General features: G+C 41.5%; 1 protein-coding gene across 13 annotated transcripts in view; it reads right to left on the bottom strand.

Moving 5' to 3' along the window:
• BRSK2 (BR serine/threonine kinase 2) overlaps positions 1–17,247 on the bottom strand; it is a 319,001-nt gene that overhangs the window by 43,648 nt on the left and 258,106 nt on the right. For 8 of the 13 annotated variants that reach the window (XM_074884782.1, XM_074884774.1, XM_074884773.1 and 5 more), the window contains 4 exons: positions 13,060–13,224; positions 12,236–12,333; positions 7,015–7,165; positions 3,108–3,173 (listed from right to left, as the gene is read on the bottom strand). In XM_074884782.1, the coding sequence (XP_074740883.1) occupies positions 3,108–3,173; positions 7,015–7,165; positions 12,236–12,333; positions 13,060–13,224 (480 nt within the window). The remainder of the gene's footprint in view (positions 1–3,107; positions 3,174–7,014; positions 7,166–12,235; positions 12,334–13,059; positions 13,225–17,247) is intronic. The other 5 variants (XM_074884784.1, XM_074884775.1, XM_074884786.1 and 2 more) reach the window with 1 other exon arrangement.

Genomic DNA, 17,247 nt, shown 5'->3' on the forward strand with positions numbered 1-17,247 from the left:
CCTAGTGACAATCAAAAACTTCAGTATTCTTAATTTTTCACTAGCAACCAAAGCATTCAGAATCGAAAAGAATAAGTCAGGTTATTAAAGTTTTCAGGGGTGCAGGTAAGCAAACTCAGGAAAATGTCACCACCTTTTCACATTAACAAAGATTAGATTAGACATAAAAAATAATCTGGTGTTATTAAGCCAAATTATTTCCAAGTCAGATGTAGCACTTTTTTTCCTCTCTGTCTCATTCTCTCTCATTCTCCTCATTTTCACTAACAGGCTCCCAAGCTGCCAGAGCTACCTCTGGCTGGGTGAGGAAAATCCATTCTCCACAAGACAGTCACCAGCAGAAATGCCAAATTTAATATATGCCCAGTAGATTTCACAGTTTACTGCTCAGTGCAACTAGCCATGCTTCCAGTTACATCCACACTGCAAATGCGGGGCTGGGCAACGCAAGGCAGTTTTAGAAAAAAGTTAAAACATAGTTAGAATAGAAAGAAAAAAGTTGTTGTGCTATGCATTGATAGAGAAGTGGAAAGAAGCATTACAGTGAGTTCTTTTTCATGTCTTTGAGTGACACTCCATTTATAGTTCGGCCTGGAGTGCAAATTTGGGTAAGATCTAATTCATATATATACAAATACATATATATGTATATATTTAGGGACAAACGCTGTCCTCAGTTGTACCTGTACAGATCTAGCTACAGTGATGTAACTGAGAAGAGCAAATTGACACCCATTGTATATCGGAACGTGTGTGTATATTTGTACAGAAAATACACCCATATTCACACATGCAGAATATTAAAATGTAAATAGAATGGGTGCAAGAGGGTTGATTAATTTTTCTTTCAAGTCATTTTCCCAACAGGGAAGGCACCGAAGAGGTTAACAAAAAGAATGGAAAGCAAATTGACAATAGGGAAAAGGAAAAGGGAAATGAGGTTTAAAAAAAATGAACAATCCCAGGACACAATAGAACCAGAAGCGCAGACATGTGCATTCCCTACAATACTGAAGCAAGTGAACTACGGAGCTGCAGCAACCCAGATACAGAAGAAGAGAAGCACTGAAAGAGGGGGTGAAAGAGAAAGTCAGAAAGAAAGAAAAAGAAAAAGAAAGGGACAGTGGCCTCAGCTACTAAGACAACCATGTGCATCTAGAGGGAAGGGACCCTTAAAGATGCAGTATTCCTTTAAAAAAGACATCATAAAGTTGGATAATTAAACACTGGCCAAAAATTTAATGGCCACCATGATTAGCTGGCCCCATTTTCCTGGGGTTCTCTTTGCTGCCTAGCCCTTCCTTTCACGTGGCTGTTCACAGATCCAGAATCCAGGTCCTCTCACCTTCCCACCACTGAGGTCCTTTGTGCTAACTCTTAGAAGTGGGAGGGAGGTAAGACCACAGCAAATGTGATCCTCCAAAACTCAGCCTGGTCCTTCAGTGACAAGGACCTTGGGTGATCCTCGTGCAGTGCTCTAACCCTCTCCTCCTGCATGCTGAAAAATATCACCTTTGAGAGGGAACACGAAATGCCCGTGTGTATTTGGGAAATTCCCCCAGCAGTTACTGAAGGATCATTTCCTCTGTTGCTAACACAGCTGTAGCAGCTGCTAGAGAAGGACAGAGGGACAACGAATGGGAACAACTGCTGAAAGACCCTTCTTCTGTCACAGATAAAATTTTTGCACTTCTCTTACTGGACCTGACTTTTAATTACTGTGGAAAAGCTCATCTTTGGAGTAGTTTCAGAGTAACTTTTAATGCAAGTGCCACATGTTGAAGAACAGAACTTACATACAGGGGAAATCAGAGAAAGGAACAGGAATGTCCATGTCTGTTGTAACAGTCCAGGAAAGCCCAGCCACTAAAGACTGTATAACCACTACTTTATGGCTGTGAAACTCAAAGGTTTCTAACAGTTCAGGTCCAATGCTTGTTCCTATCTTGGCATCTCAAAGAGGGTGGTTTACAATGAGGCACAATCTCTCCTGCAGATGCATGATGCTCTTCGTTGTGGCAGGTTCAAGACTTGAAGCACTGCCCACAAAGGACTGCCTCAGCCTGCAAAAGGCCAAAACAGGGGCTGTCCCTCACACATCCTACAAGTCTCCTGAGGTTTAAAGGCCATGTTTATCTTTAAATAGGAAGTTTCTATTAAAAGGGGAAATGGAAGGAAGAATGGTTTGCCAAGTTCATAGGTTCCTTTAAGGAACCCACTGCTTTCCCCCCCCCCTTTTTGAATCATATGAAACACACTTAACCTTTGGATAAGCTAAGTGTTTGTCCAAAATGTACAAGGATTACATTTTGATGAAGAATTATCCACTGGGATGCCAGCTTTTAACGTTAGAGAAAAATTCTCTTCCTCTGAGACCAAAATTTTAGGAACATGTCCACTAAAAAACTTCTCAAAAGTCTAAACTGGTTTTTTTTTGTTCATGGACCCGCATGAGTCCACTTAAACTCCCTCAATCCGGTGGCCTGCGTGTCTTCCATTGTGCCTCTGTTCACAATTGGGAGTTACCCTTTTTGTTACTCTTCACCATCTGTCACTTGAACTGCTAGATTGGAATCATCCTCCAAAAACTTTGAACATCTTTTCCTTGTGTTCTCCGGAGCAGCCAGGGTAGTCTTAAGGAGTCTGTCTTTTACCTACAGGCACTTAATATTTTGCTCTGTCAGACAGGATTTCCAAAATTTCCTACCATTGTTGTCACTGACTCAGTTGTGCTACTGTTTCTAGTGCTGGGAGTGGAGCACTCTGGGCTTTCCTAGTGTTTTATATTCCAATCCTTCCTAAAGCAGTCTTAGCAAATACATCTTCTACCCTGGGCATCCTCACTCATGGCAGAACTGAATGAGAAGTAGCAGTAGGATGAAATTTTAGTGGGGAAAAGGTTGGTACAGTCACAGGCTGCATTGGGGATAGCCTCAAATGAACGGTACTGTACAAAAATATATGTAGTGTGGGGCTGTAAATATCCCACCCTCTTGTTTCTCTCTAAAGAGAGAACAGCTATGTCCCCACACGGAGAAGGTAAGTACTGCATCTTTAAGGTCTCAGCAGTGAGGTAGAGGAGAGGAACATATTGTCAGTGTTTATACCTTTCTTCTTTGTTGAATTTGGGATTGGCTTCAGAGATATCCAGGCTTTTACTGAACATTGTTTTACTATGGCAGGAACAAAGCGAGAAAACAGAGTTACTAGTGTGGACATTTATAAAAGAGAGTCACCTGAAGCAATGCTGGACACCCAGCCCCCCAACCCATCCTCCCCTTTTTAAGCAATGCTCCGAAAAACCTTTCTTTTACCTTCCAACTATGGCTCAAGCCTACACAGTGCTGAAGTTCATTATCTCCCCCTGACTTCTGAGGTCTAAGATGACTTCCCCCATACATATTTGTAAACTCTGCTCTCCTTTACCCAATTGAAAACCCAGGTACCATCTACTTTGTCACATTGTCCAGGGAAAACAGAACATGCCTGAAGGCACAGCTTGCAAAGCGCTCATTACTCAGACTTTTCCAGAAGACCTCAACACTAAGCACAATCTGGGAAAAGGTTAAATCGGACCATAGAGCCTCTTAGAGGAACAGTAATCCATTTTGTATTCTGATTTGTAGAGTCCATTACCACTTACTCCCAACTCTCTTCCCTTTACTCAGTGTATAGAGAAATTTCCTTCTTTATCATCTTGGGTCTGAATCCCTGAAGCTTAGAAGCAAAATTCCCTATGCTTTGCTAAAGGGGCAGCTCTCTGTAATATATTTCACTGGTAATATGCTTCACTGTTTCACAGAACACTGCTTCCTAATGTTAGCTGATCTTTCACGCAAGCTATCCACTTCAATAACCAGAAGAAAATGAATAGTTAATGAAGCCCATTTTAGAACAGTTTGTGGACTCTCACAGCAGAGCTGCTGAAAATTTCTGGCATATCCCCGAGGGATTCTAGCTCCCATGGAATCCTTCCTAGTCTGTGTGATTTTGGCACAAGGGACAAATTAGCTGGTGTTAAACTAAGCTCAGAACCCACCTCTTTTCTTTTGACATTTCAACGAAATACCAGATAGTCTGAGAGGTGTGGATACCACAACAACAGAAGGAATTAAGACGTAATTATGAACCCGTTTAGTTGACAACTAGCAGGGAAAACCAAGAATTAACAAAACTTAGTCACCAGTTTTAGGGTAGCTGGTGTTTGTGCATACTAACTTTGCCATATACGAAGACCCAATGGAGAACAGTTGGAGAGGTCAGCACAAGCATTTCAAGGAGTCTGTAAGCTCAACAAGCAGCCTTGGTGCTGAGTTCCCCTCCTCCATTATCCAAAACTAAGTCACTGAAGGACTATGTTTTTCACTTTCTCAGCCTGTAGGGCTGAAGGCTGCCAAGTTTCAAATCTCCATGGAAAGATATGCCCCTAAACAAGCCAAGACCAGACACTTGTAGGGTCCCCACATGGTTACCAAAAGCACAGTTCATCACACAGACACATAAACCAGAGGTTGTAACATAAATCCCCTTTATGCAAGCAAACATCTGTTTACTACTGGGAGAGAGGACAATAGGACTAAATCACAAGACACATGGGTGTGTTCTGCCCACTGGTTAGAAAAGTATCTCTGCCAGCTCAAGAAAGAAGCAATGGCTCTGTGTCTCCGGATGTTTACACAACTCATCTGTGTCTAAACAGGAGACCTGTTTCCATAGTCCGCCTCCCTGTCTTCCTAGTATTGTAGGATAAAAGCACTAAGTCATCTGTTAAGACCAAAAAATGTCATTCTTAAAAAAGCATCCACCTCGGGGATCTAAGCCCTACTGCTGTAAAATCCACTGTCGGTGGGTCATTTCATGGAATATAATATGCGACTAGCCATTAAAAATCCCCCACTCTTGGTGGAAGGCACTTGTCATTTTGTTACTGACTGTTCTGACAGATGGTGCCCCATCAGCAATGCATCGTCCCCAGACAATCCCCATGCAGTGGTGTTCGTTAATGAAGCCAGTTCACGTTATAAACGACTGTGCTGCCAGCAACACAAAATGTGCCGTTGTCATCTGTGGATGTGGATGGTATGAATTATGGAAGCTCACACATGGAGTAAAATAACATCTTCCCTTTAACCCCTTCCAAAACAAGCACTACCTAGCCCATCACCATCAATCATGGTGTTATTACATCCCTTTCTCCACCCTTAATCACACCTTTACGTCCAGCCCTGAGTTGTGGTATGCATTGCCCTGTGTCTCTCTTGTGCCTGGCAGGTTTTGCTTCCTCCTTAAGCTAAAACCTTTCTTTACTGATATGTCACTTGGATGTCCCTGCTCTGAACTCACATCAGACCTTTCGACTTCAACTGTTTCCTCATGTGCAGAATTGAGTGAGACATTTAAAAGCAAAAGGAATACTTTGGATAGCAAGATACAGCTTTGCCTCTTCAGACTTTTGAATCCAAAGTCAAAGCTGGGAGCTGGATGAAAAGGTTTCAGCTCTCAGAAAACTTTGGGATCAGCCTAACACCTCCTATTTGTTCCACCCAGTTGGACACTAACTGTAAACAGCTGCAGGCTCACAGCAGCCTTGGGGCGGGGGAAAGTGATTTGCCTCTGGCTCTGGGAGGTTCATGGCCCATGTATCTACCAGTACCAGATTAAACCCTGCAAGCTGAGCAAGGTGTGAGCAACTGTTTGTCAGTGCCGTGTTCATCCTCGTCACTTGGAGGCCTGTGAGGAACACTGAGCACACCCTGTCCTGAACACTTCCTTCGCCCAGACCTCACATCAAAGCAAACCACATATTCAAGACAGGTTTCCAGACTACACTACAATGAAAAATCTTTATGGCAGTGTATCTCAAGGCCACATATCCAGTCTGAAACAAGTCCTAGCAGATTCTGGAAACCACCACTTTTCCTCACTGTAGATAGAACCGTAACAGTTGCCAGCAAAACTTTCCAGCAGTTCTAGGGGCCTCTGAACATGAAATTATTTCACGTTCTTCACCCAGTTCTCAGTCAGCAAAGGGAGTTTCTGGGCACAGCAGGCTGTTTTTGAGCAGATCTTAACAGCTGAACAAAAAAGTCCTGTCATAAAGCTGCAACAGAAGTTGCAGCATCATCATCATACACACATGTGAAGTGTTTTTTTATTTTGATTGATTTATGCAAGTGTGAATCCAAATGCAGGTGCTTCCCTTAGGCTAGTCATAGGGACTGAGGAAGCAACTTCCATGGTTCATATAAATGAACTTCCACAGTTCACTTACTCTCCCAGAACCTGCCTTAAGAAGACACCATTTTCCCCTGCTGTTTCTCCACAAGACTGACACTTTCTTTGATAGAAAAGAGGCAAAATTATACATATTCCATCACTTTACACGCATGTGGTAATTTATGTGGGTCAGATGCATGCTGGTTCTGACAACACATTTTAGAGGCATCTACAGATGCCTGGACAGGGCTTTCCAGATTCAAGCTCTTCTGATGACATGGAGGGTGGGGTTCACCTCATTTAACTTTGGGTGCCAAAAAGCTAGGCACCTAATCCGAGAGAGTCATCTAGATTTCTGTTGTAGGCTATGGAGACAGAGAGGAAGAACCAGAGGGTAAATTATCTTGTCTAAGATTGTTGGAACAGAGGACATATGTATCTGAGACCTTCCAAAGCCCTGGTCTGTCCCCATTGCCTAGAGTGACAGCCTGTATCACAAGCTTAGACTGAATGCCTATGCTCTCAACAATTAAAAAGAGGTGAGATGAATCTTGCCCAGAGGACGTGGTGGTTTCCTGAGCAATAGCTGCAAGCGAACAGAACTCTTAAGCCCCTGGCAGGACTTCTGGTGGTGTGTGCGTAAGCGCTGCTGGCTGCCAGATCACGTTGCAAATGTGCCTGGAAGTTGTAATGAATGCTTGTGTGAATAGAAAAGCTCCACAGCTCCTTTGTATGTGTAACACAAAAGGGGGTAGCAAACCCAGACAGGCAGGACTCCTGGGTGAAGGAGAGACCCACCTCTGTCCATGTTGTGCCATTTCAATAGCTCTGCGAGCAGGGACTGGGGAGCCGCCATCTGTCACACTGAGAACCTCCATCGACTTCCTTTCTGGCCGCCTCTTCCCATGCCTGTTGAGCATTGGGGAGTCCACACGCTTCCTGGGGGGATCTTTATGAAAAGAAAACGCTGTCAGCTGAATTCGGCTGCGACTTACCTCGCACAGGTTGCTTAAATCCTCTCTCAACAATCTCACTCTCACACCTCCCCTACAGAGACAGAGATCTTTGTGATGGAGAAGAACATTGGCAGTCTCTCCCTTCTTCCAAATTTGCAAACATAAGTTGCAATCCATCTACAGAGAGAAAGAGCACTGCTACTGCCCTGAATGTATGAGCATTGCAAAATAAAGGTACAACTGTAGCATAGCTTGCAGAAATTACCTTACAAAGCTGATAACAGTAATAACAAGATGACAGCATGGGCTATAACACAAGCTGTTAGCCAGAGTATAAGCCATCTAGGGATCCTGTATATGTACTCAGGTTGCTAGAGCTTGCCTTCGATGTCCCTGCTAGCTAGATTAAATGTGACACAGGGACATAAGTACACTCTGAACTCAGAATTGCACTCTCCCCTGAAACATACCCTTTTTTTTTTTTGCATCTTTAAGATTAGAGTTCAGATTTTCCCCGCTGCTTTATATTTCTCATCCTTCAGCATTACAAATTAAACACACTTGTCTACCTGAGATGAATCTCCAATGAGAGCTACTAAAATTTATCTCAGAGGTCATCGTACAGCTTTTACCGCAATAGTAACTGAAGTGCTTTATACTTTTTATTGTGTAATATTTCTATGAGTTATTGAAGTGCTATTTTCACTTTGCAGAATGAAAACTGAGGTATGAGATATTTAAAAGCAACTCATTCCTAAAGGTGCTGACAAACATTTGCTGAGGTTCTGAGGAGCGCCTCAATTGCTCTGAAAAGTCTTTAGATACCAAACTGCATTGCAGAAGGTGACTTGCCAAACCATACACACCTCCATGGTGAAGCAGGGAACCAAATGCAGACCTGCTGATATGTTTTATTACTAACATCTCTCATGGCATCAAAACAGTAAAAAAGAGGAAGGCAGGAAAAAAATACAGAAGGATTTTATTTTCTTTGGTTGAGCTATTTCAGTTCCCTGCTCTATTTATAGACACATTTTTAATTTTAGCAGAGTGACCACCTGCGAAAAAAGGTATCCTTCACCCCTGCAGGTAGAAAGAAGCTCACAGTGCCCAGTCCCTAAGGATTCTTCCTCTGCCAGGACTCCTTTGTAAAACCAGAAACAGAGCATTTGACAATTCTACCTCCACTGCCTAGTATCACGGTGTTATTTTCATTATTCTGCCCTCCTCACACCCCCCATCTACTTGCTTGTTTCTTCCCTCTCTCACAGAATGTTTTCCAGAACAAGATCTCTTTAGGGCAGGGCTTACTCTTGAAACAATGAGCACAAGCAAAGACAGCTCAAATGCCAATGGGCTAGTGATAACAACTGACCCCATTACTGTATAACCCAAGTATTCTTTGTATTGATAGAAATAATGTTCCTGTCAAAAATTAATTACAAAAAAAAGCAGTTTTATCTCACTCCATTTCAAATAATAAAAACATAGTAGTCCAGTAATAAAAACATAGTAGAAAATGCTAATAGGAAAAATAGGAAAAAACCCCGTATTTTAGGAAAAACATATAGTGCATATAATTGAGGGAAAAACAAAGGGAGGTAAACCTAATAAAGCAGTTATAGTGGGTGACTTCAGCTGCACACATGTGAGTGGTCAAAAGTAAGCTGGGGCAAGGTTTAGACATTTCAAACTCCTGCTGCTTCAAACAAGCTCAAAGAACGAGCAAGGATTAATCCCACAGGACAACTGCTGGTATCAGAAGTGTGACTAGAGCCGAATAACACACATAATGACAATGTAATTACGTTTGGTATCAACAACAGAGAGTTGATACAAGTTTTACAGAGGGATATCAGACATTAGAAAGGAAGGTGGAAGAGTGCAGTTTAAAAGAAAGGAAAAAGAAGGAAGATGAAGAACACAGCTAATGACTAAGCTCAGACTGCATCAATGTTAGTTAATAATGGAGTCTAAACAAGAAAGATGGAAAAAGACAAGAAAAATATTTTATGAACAGGTATTTTAAAAGGCAGTTTGATCCAAGCATGTTCAAAACACAAGACTTTAGCAAATGGAAGTTCAGCTGAGTGACACAAAAGTGACAGGCCAAATATACAGTGGACATTAAAAGGCAGAAAAGACGAAATCTGAAGAGGAATTAACTAAAGACTTGAATAACAGTGTTTTGTACAGCCATCAGAAAGAGAAAGCTTGAGAGAAGGACAGTAGCCAGACGGACCATGAAGAAATCAACAGAACAATTAAAAAGTCGAAATTTATCACTAATAAGCTAAATGGTTCTTTTATATCAGTCCTTGTTGCTCAAGATTTTAAAATATCAAAGAGAGAGACTAAGCAAAAAAGAGTAGGTGGTGAAACACACCTATAAATTCAACAACAGCAACTGACAAAAGTTCGATGGAAGAAGCTTGCATGAATGTGGTTGAGCTTCTAATAAGTAATATTTGATTACTCTTTAGAATTGTCTACAATCGTACACGATACATGGCTGAGGGTAGCAAGTATTGTACATATTTTTTAAAAGGGTCTGAGTAAGAAATGACAGGGTACCGAGTCTGTCCTCACTGTCAAGTCTAAAGATCCTAAAGAAATAGTTAAATACATAGCAATCCTGCCATAAAGACTAAAGCGGTGTCATATAAAAGCAGTAGAAGATTTTGCAGAAGCACAGGAATTAAAAATAGGAAAACCTCCAGTGTTTGCATTTCTCTTCTTGACTCTGGAAATATTTCACATAGGGGAAAAAAGTCCTAGTCTAGATCTGTGATAGTTTTGAGGATGCGTTTTCTTTTTATTTCACATCAGAGAAGTGAAGTCATTCCTAAGGATTTTTACAGAGGAAGAAAGAATCACATAGGTAATGATCCAGTTATAAAGGCATTCATCTGGAAGGTGGGAAATAAAGGTTCGACTTCTGAGTTTGGATCAGGCACCTATATCCTATATGGCTATTCTGGCTCAATCTCTGTTATCTGGTTTATTCAGAAACTCCACCCCACAAAAGCCTTTTCCTCAAGGAGACATTAGCTGACATTCATTCGTTTTGCTGAGCACTTTCTCATTTCTCTGTTTTCAGATAAAGAAAATGGAGCTGGACTTGAAAGATGGTGAAGGTGGCTCTTCCCTGGCCCTCTGAGAAAGCTTCATATAGCTGAAACAGCCAAAAGGGACACCAGAAAAGAGTGCTAGTCTGAGCTGGCCATACTTTTACCTGCATCCATCCTTTCTGAGACCTAACATGCAAAGAAAGAGTAAAAACCAAAATACTCTGAGATGCCCTTTTTGTTTTTGGACAAGAACTCAGGCAATGCACACTCCTCATGAATGTGTTTTCTTCAGGATGCTATTATTAAATCTGTTACTTTTTCTCTGCTCTTCGTTTGTGCAAGGCCACTGCTAATAGCTAATGATGAGATATTCATCAGAAGCATGACTGCTCTTAATTAAACCTTGCCCCATGTTCTCAGAGATACTGCTGGGAACAGAGGAGGTGGAAACCCCCTGTGGAAGAGGAAATACAACCTAAAAACACTCAAAGAATAATGCTCAAAGAGTCTAAAATGTGCCGATGAGGCACAATGACACATTCAGAGCAGTGTTTTTCTGTTGGGGAACATTTTCACTTCTTGTACAAAAAAATACAAACGCGGAGCACAATATTTCAGTTTAAACCATGAAAATACTTCGGCATGTGGAAAACAGATATATGATGTATTTAGGGCATAGCTATGTATTCACTTACACACTGGATATGAAGATTCTAGAGTCACCTTGCTTCTTTTCTTATGACAAAAGCATTTCTAAAACAAGATGATGGTGTCCTCACATGGCAGGATAATCTGTTTGAGTCAAAAGCTGATTAGTAAAGTGCTGGATGACAAACTGCACTGAGCAAGGGGTTTTTGACCACAGGACCTGCAGTTGGCACATTTACCCATCTTCATCAGGATCTCTGCTAACACGCTCTCTGTAGCTCCATCCAAGTAAGAATTTAAAAATTACTGTGTTGACTAAGAATTTCCATCTCTTCTCCCATAGAAGAGACTTCCTTGCAAAATTATAGGGCCTGGAGCCTGGAACTTGGATAAGGGAGTAATTCAATGGAGTATTAACAAACTTACAGTTCAATATACCACTGCCCCGTAGGCTTCGGAGATTCCAGGCTTTCTAGTGAAAATAAAGAGCACTTTGCTTCTAGTCTTCAAAGTGCTGAAATACAATACCTGAAAATCACAACACTACTATGTAAAAATGCTATTTCGGGTCATTGATAGAAGTGACTAATAAGTTGAATTTTTGTCACTCTGCACAGCAAGAGTTAGCTCCTTAAGGAAGCATTTTTCCTGTTGTCTCGATTAGTGAAGTCCTTGGCAATCAGCAGTACCCTAAAATACCAATGAACAATTCTTCAGGAATAAAGTGGTATCACAAGAGCTTTATAAGATATATAATCTTACCGCACAACATTAAGTTTTTAAAATCTTTCTGAGATAGTCTAAAAACATGGGAGTTTGATGTATGCACTATAAACAGTTAAGTGATACTATTCATACTTTCAACAGTGTATATATTTACCTACAGAAAAGAGATGTGTACATATATAACTTCATAGGGATGCAATGCTACACAGTCTTACTAGCTCAAGTAAGTCCAGAAGCAGCATTTCTGCAATACTGCATGTAGATTAGTAATTACAAAACTCTGCCACTAGACTATACCGCTTCTAAACCTCATCTGCTTACACAGAGCCAGCTTGTGGGTCCACATGGTTATTTTTCAAGATCTGGTTCAAGACCAACTTGGATGTTTCTGCACTGAGACAGACATGTCCTGAAAAATGAAGCTGTCGAGTTTAACCACAGAACAGACCTGCCTGCCTCAGGCTGAGGTTTCTCACCTGTGCTGTACACTGTTTCAGTGGGAAGGTAACAGTGATGCTAGGGATTGGGTATATATTTCAAAAGAAAAAAAAAAAAAAAAAAGGTGAAGAGGAACTAGTTGAGATGGGTTCATGGTGACAGAGGTCGTATCTGTAGTACCTATTTCATTTCTAGGGGGAAGATCCTCATCTTCATGACTAGGATACCTCTCCTTCCGGTCAAGCAGAAGAAAATAAATCATTTTCTCTTGGTTTTCTCTGAAAATAAGAAAAAAAAGTCTTTAAATTTGAAGAGAAAAAACCATCAACATGTAGATAAACCCTTCTCATCAAACAAACAGTTACAGTTATTCTAAATAAGCTGGAAATGGTCATGTACCTGCCAGCTAGATACACATCCCACAAAACTTTTGAGAACCTTGCTGTCTCCAACAAGCAGCTGGTGAGAAAAGGAAATAGGATTCCCATGTTACACACATAGAACAGAAGCACAGGACAGACAAGGTAACGTGTCCACAGGAAGTCCAAACCAAGAGTGGCAGCAAGACAGGTCCTGAGCTTTTAAGTGCTCTTTCCATCACGTGTCTTAACACCTCGGGAAATACACCAGCTCTCAGGCGTAAGCTTGAAATAAATAAAAGTTTGCCAAACAAAGGCATACCCAACACAAATAACAGCAATGATACCTCCTCATCTGGACTGCATGGCCCAGCTTTTCATAAGGTCCCCTTGCCTGGCAGCAAGGGAAGAGCCAGCACCATGCCTCCGTGGCTGTCAGGGTGTAAGCTTCTGACACACGGTGCAAGAAAGGTTCAGTGCTTGCTCCCAGCACCTCACTAGCAAAGGAGCAGCCAGAGGGTGAGAAGTTGCTACAGTCCCTCACAGCAAGAGACATGAGTTAAAGTGCTCTCTACCTCTCCCCAGGTTTATAAGCATCCCAGCCCGTGGACACCCAACTGATATGAAGACTGAGCAAGTGCTTACTCTTCCGACAACAAGTCCTGTAAGAGTTTATTTCGGTCACGGAAGCAGCCTAACGAGTGCATGCTATCTAACACGTCTGGATCAATATCCTCCAAGGAAGGGAGAGAACGAATCTGCACCTTTCGAGGGATTGGTTGCTCTGGTTCTGGCTCGTTCTTACCCCCTCTGCAGAGGAAAGAAGATGAGAAAGGGGGCAGGGAAAGAAGGAGAGAAAAGAAACATGAGTCACAAATGAACCTGTACTCTGAAACACAGCCTGCAGCAACAGATGGAAATAGCTTGTTAAATTCCCACTGAGAGACCAGAGCTCCCAACCACACAGATATTCTTTCCAGAAGAAACCTCCATGAAGGTTAAGAGTGACCAACACCTTGTGGATTTGGGTCTTTAATGAGAAATGTCTGTGTTCAGTCAGAGAGGCAGTAGGAACTTCACTTACCAGTGCCCTTTATAATTTAAGCAGCTGTTCAGCATCCTAATGCCAAACATTTATAAAACATTACGTGGCTTTAGAGGTGCTGTCTCACCAGCAGGCCAGACCTCAGGCTACCAGGCTGAAAAGTGCAAGCTGAATGAGTCTCTTTCAAAGAAGGAGCTGCGAACAAACCATCACTGTTTTTCACCAATTCTGATTACAACCGGCATTGCAGCAGTTTCTTTCTTTAAAGCTTCCAATGTGATTAAGAGACCTCAGTGTTCAGGCCCCCACCTGACACACTTTAAAGGGTTTTTGAGGAAACCAGGCTGTTTATTTACATGCCCAAATACGACAATCTCTGCTTCTCCTCAGACATGCAAATTTGAAAATTGTGGCTCAGGTGTGATGCCTGAGGTCAGTGGCAGACCTCAGAATACACCATTAGTGGTAGAGCATATTATTCTTTTAAAAGTAATTAACATAGGCTTCCTGCATAATTATCTCATCCCATTCACTAGGCTCAGGAAATATTGATTATTTGTTGCAATTAAAGGCCCTGACTGTAAGAAACAGGTCAAGGTGTCAAGGTATCTAAAACCACTGAAAAATACATGTTGCAGGCACCCTGAATTTCCTTTGATTTTGTTTACGTAGGCAGTGAGCAATTTATGTAAACTCTATCCACCCAAAGAGGTGGGTTTGGCAGAGGTGGTATTCTGGTTGGAGAAACTGTCTACCCTGAATCTTCTCTACTTCTCAATGGATGCTTTGTGCAATGCTGAGCTCTGTGGGTGAGGTCCTCCCCTTCCTTTATGTGATGTAAATGTGTGACTGTTGGGTCCAGGTTCCCAGGGTGGGCAACAGGAATCGGGAATATTTAAATTGCATCAGATGTCAGCGTTTGTTGTTTATGGGGCTGTGTTTGAGCAGGAGATTCTTCCTTTTGATGCTAGCAAAAATAAGGTGAACACAACTTGTGAATTTACTCGCACAGCTTAAAATGCTCTGGGCTCAAATGTGAGGCATCCAAGTGTCTACACGGAAAAAAGGAGCTCCAATTCAAATGTCCCTAATTTTTCTCAGGTAGGTTAGAAAGCAACTCTGGTAGGATCATACACGTGAGCTCAAGGTCTCAGCCAGTGTACAAAAAGAGAGCCAATGCAGATTATCTCCTCCAAGGTACGAAGGCAATGCTACTTCATTGCAGCCAGGGCTCTGATGCTAGGGCAGGACAGTTACACACTACACCTTAATCACTGGAGATTGCTGGCTGCAATTTATTTTTAAGCAAGTTGAAATGCAGTTGTGAGGCATCTGCTCTGTTAACCATGTTTGTGGGACACCCCTTGCAGAAAGACTGCCTGGAAATTTCCGTTTTACCTTCTCTTGAAGCAGTGAAAATGTGCTCAACCCTTTTTGGATACATGTTGTGGAGTCAGACTCAGGTGTGCATTACATAGGTCATGACAACATGGGTCAGATCCCACTTCTCTTACCCTGAGCACTCACACACACTGCTCTGTTTCATTCAGTTTAGGGGGCTGGAAGCAGAATATACAAGGACAGAGAAAGAATCTGCTCCTTGGGATTTGTTCTTGTGTGTCAAACCACTAAAACACAGCTTTGGACACCCCCCTGGAGTCTTGCAGAAGCGTCTATGTCTTCTGCAACGACACCAGGGTCCTGAATCTAGGGGCTAGATTCAAAAATCCTTGTTGAACTAAAGAAACATTCCTGGAGTGCCCTGTCTTTAAGAGGTAGCTGCTCCTACCTCTCAGGATCAGGATCTAGCTCTCAGCAGGTAATATGCAATGATTATATCATAGCCTTGAACTATTAAAGCCATTGATGACCTTGTCATTAAGATAAATTCTTGCAGGATAGACCTTTGAACAGCAGCTGAGTGTTTTTGGTTTTTAATGATCTGCAGTCCACTTTTAAAAAGTATTGACTTAATTAATCAGTATGTTTCAAGCAGATGTCCTTAAGGTAATTTGAAGAGATTAAAAAGAATTATTGTTTTTGAAAATTTCCAGAAAATCTGGGTTATCCTACTAGTCACCCTGGTCTACAGCAGAATATCACCTGCAAGCTTCTTTTGTATCAATCAGCATGGGAGCCATTTCTAGAGAGCACAGCTTGCCATCTTCTGTGCACTGAAAAGTGGCTTTTCCTTATGCCCTGCACCTGGTCATCCGCAGACATAGTCAGGAATTTTCACACCTCCTCATCAGGTACAAGCAAAATCTGCAAAGAGGCACCTCGTCATTTGGCAACGCAATTCAGTGCTTCAGGAAATGAAAATCACCGGGTCTGGGCTGTGATTGGCATGACTGTATTGCCTGTTCCATTCTCAGTCTAGCAGAGAGTGACAAATTTGTTGCATTTCAGCCCACATAGACATCAAACAATGTCACACGATGAATACTGCAGATCACGTATATTTTTTAAAGGCCCGCATGAATGTAATTGCTGCTTTAAACCCCATCCTCTTGTGTGGGGACTGGTGCATACAATGGCTGTGATTCCAGACCAGGGTGGACTTTTTCAGTCTCTCAATGAAATTCTCTCGCAAATCACACCAAGATCCACATCTGTATCAGTGCAAAGCAAAGTTATTCTTTTCTGATTTCAGTAAATTTGGTACCTTCACAATTAGGGCAGTAACTGGATGTTACAGGAGTGTATATATTTACCATAATTGCTAATTGTATTTGTCCTCTTGCTTTATTAAAAAAATGTGAAAATAACTGCTGTTTATTTGCTGATTTATGATAACCTGTGCTCGAGGTAAAAATAAAGTATTTCAATTAAAAAGGCTTAAAAAACCTCACTGAATTAATTTGGGTGGGAGAGCAAGAAGAACTGGAGGTTGGTGATGAAAGGTTTCTCTTTGGTTTGTTTTTTCCTTTTTTTAGGCTTGTGAATCATGATTTCAACTTTCAAGACCTCTTTCTCTGTCTGCCTAGTCTGCAATTAAATCTCTTCTTCAGTTTTACAGTGGCCTTAATATTTATTTGAAGAATTAAGTGAAATCACTTATATGTTCTGAGTATAACTTTCAGGTCAGTAACCTATATATGACAAAAAATGAAAATTTTACACAGAATAGTAACGTTACATAAAATAAATAAAAAATGGAAGATGTGAGCAAACCAACCATGGAGTAGAACACTTATAACCCCTCCTTCTCTGTCAGCATCAGTATTTCCAGGCAAAATGAATGCAAAGAGGCTGTGAAACATTACCAGATGAAAGCAGCTGAGTTTTGGAGGTGGCAGGGTTATTCACAGACTAAATTTAGCCAAAGGAGGTTAACCTCCTTAGGTCAATCCATGGCCAGTATAGAGAAAATGAGAAAGAGACTCATTAAAAAAGCTATTTTGAGCAGAAACCTTGTTTTAGGCAATCTGAACAGACTTCTGGAAGAGCCCTTCTCTCTCTGCATTGACTTCAGCGGGACTCTAGGGGAGACTTGCTTTTGCAAAACTCAATTGCTACTTCTGAAAACAGCCTCAGATGCTATTTCCATTGGCGTAAAGAACTGTTTATTGTGTCAATCATCAGAGAGTCTGACCTGCATTGAGAAGCACATGAAAATGCTTCATGTCTGCATGTTCAAATGCTTATGTCTGCAAAGAAAAAAAATCTTGAAATTCTAATTCTAGAATAAAGTAATGAAATAACACCTGCCTAATTGTGCGTGTGAGTCCAGACCAACAGTCCTCCAACAGGTGAAAACTTACAGGCAAAAATCTTGAGGAGGGTTA

The sequence above is a fragment of the Strix uralensis genome, chromosome 15, assembly GCF_047716275.1.
Source record: "Strix uralensis isolate ZFMK-TIS-50842 chromosome 15, bStrUra1, whole genome shotgun sequence".
NCBI lineage: Eukaryota > Metazoa > Chordata > Aves > Strigiformes > Strigidae > Strix > Strix uralensis.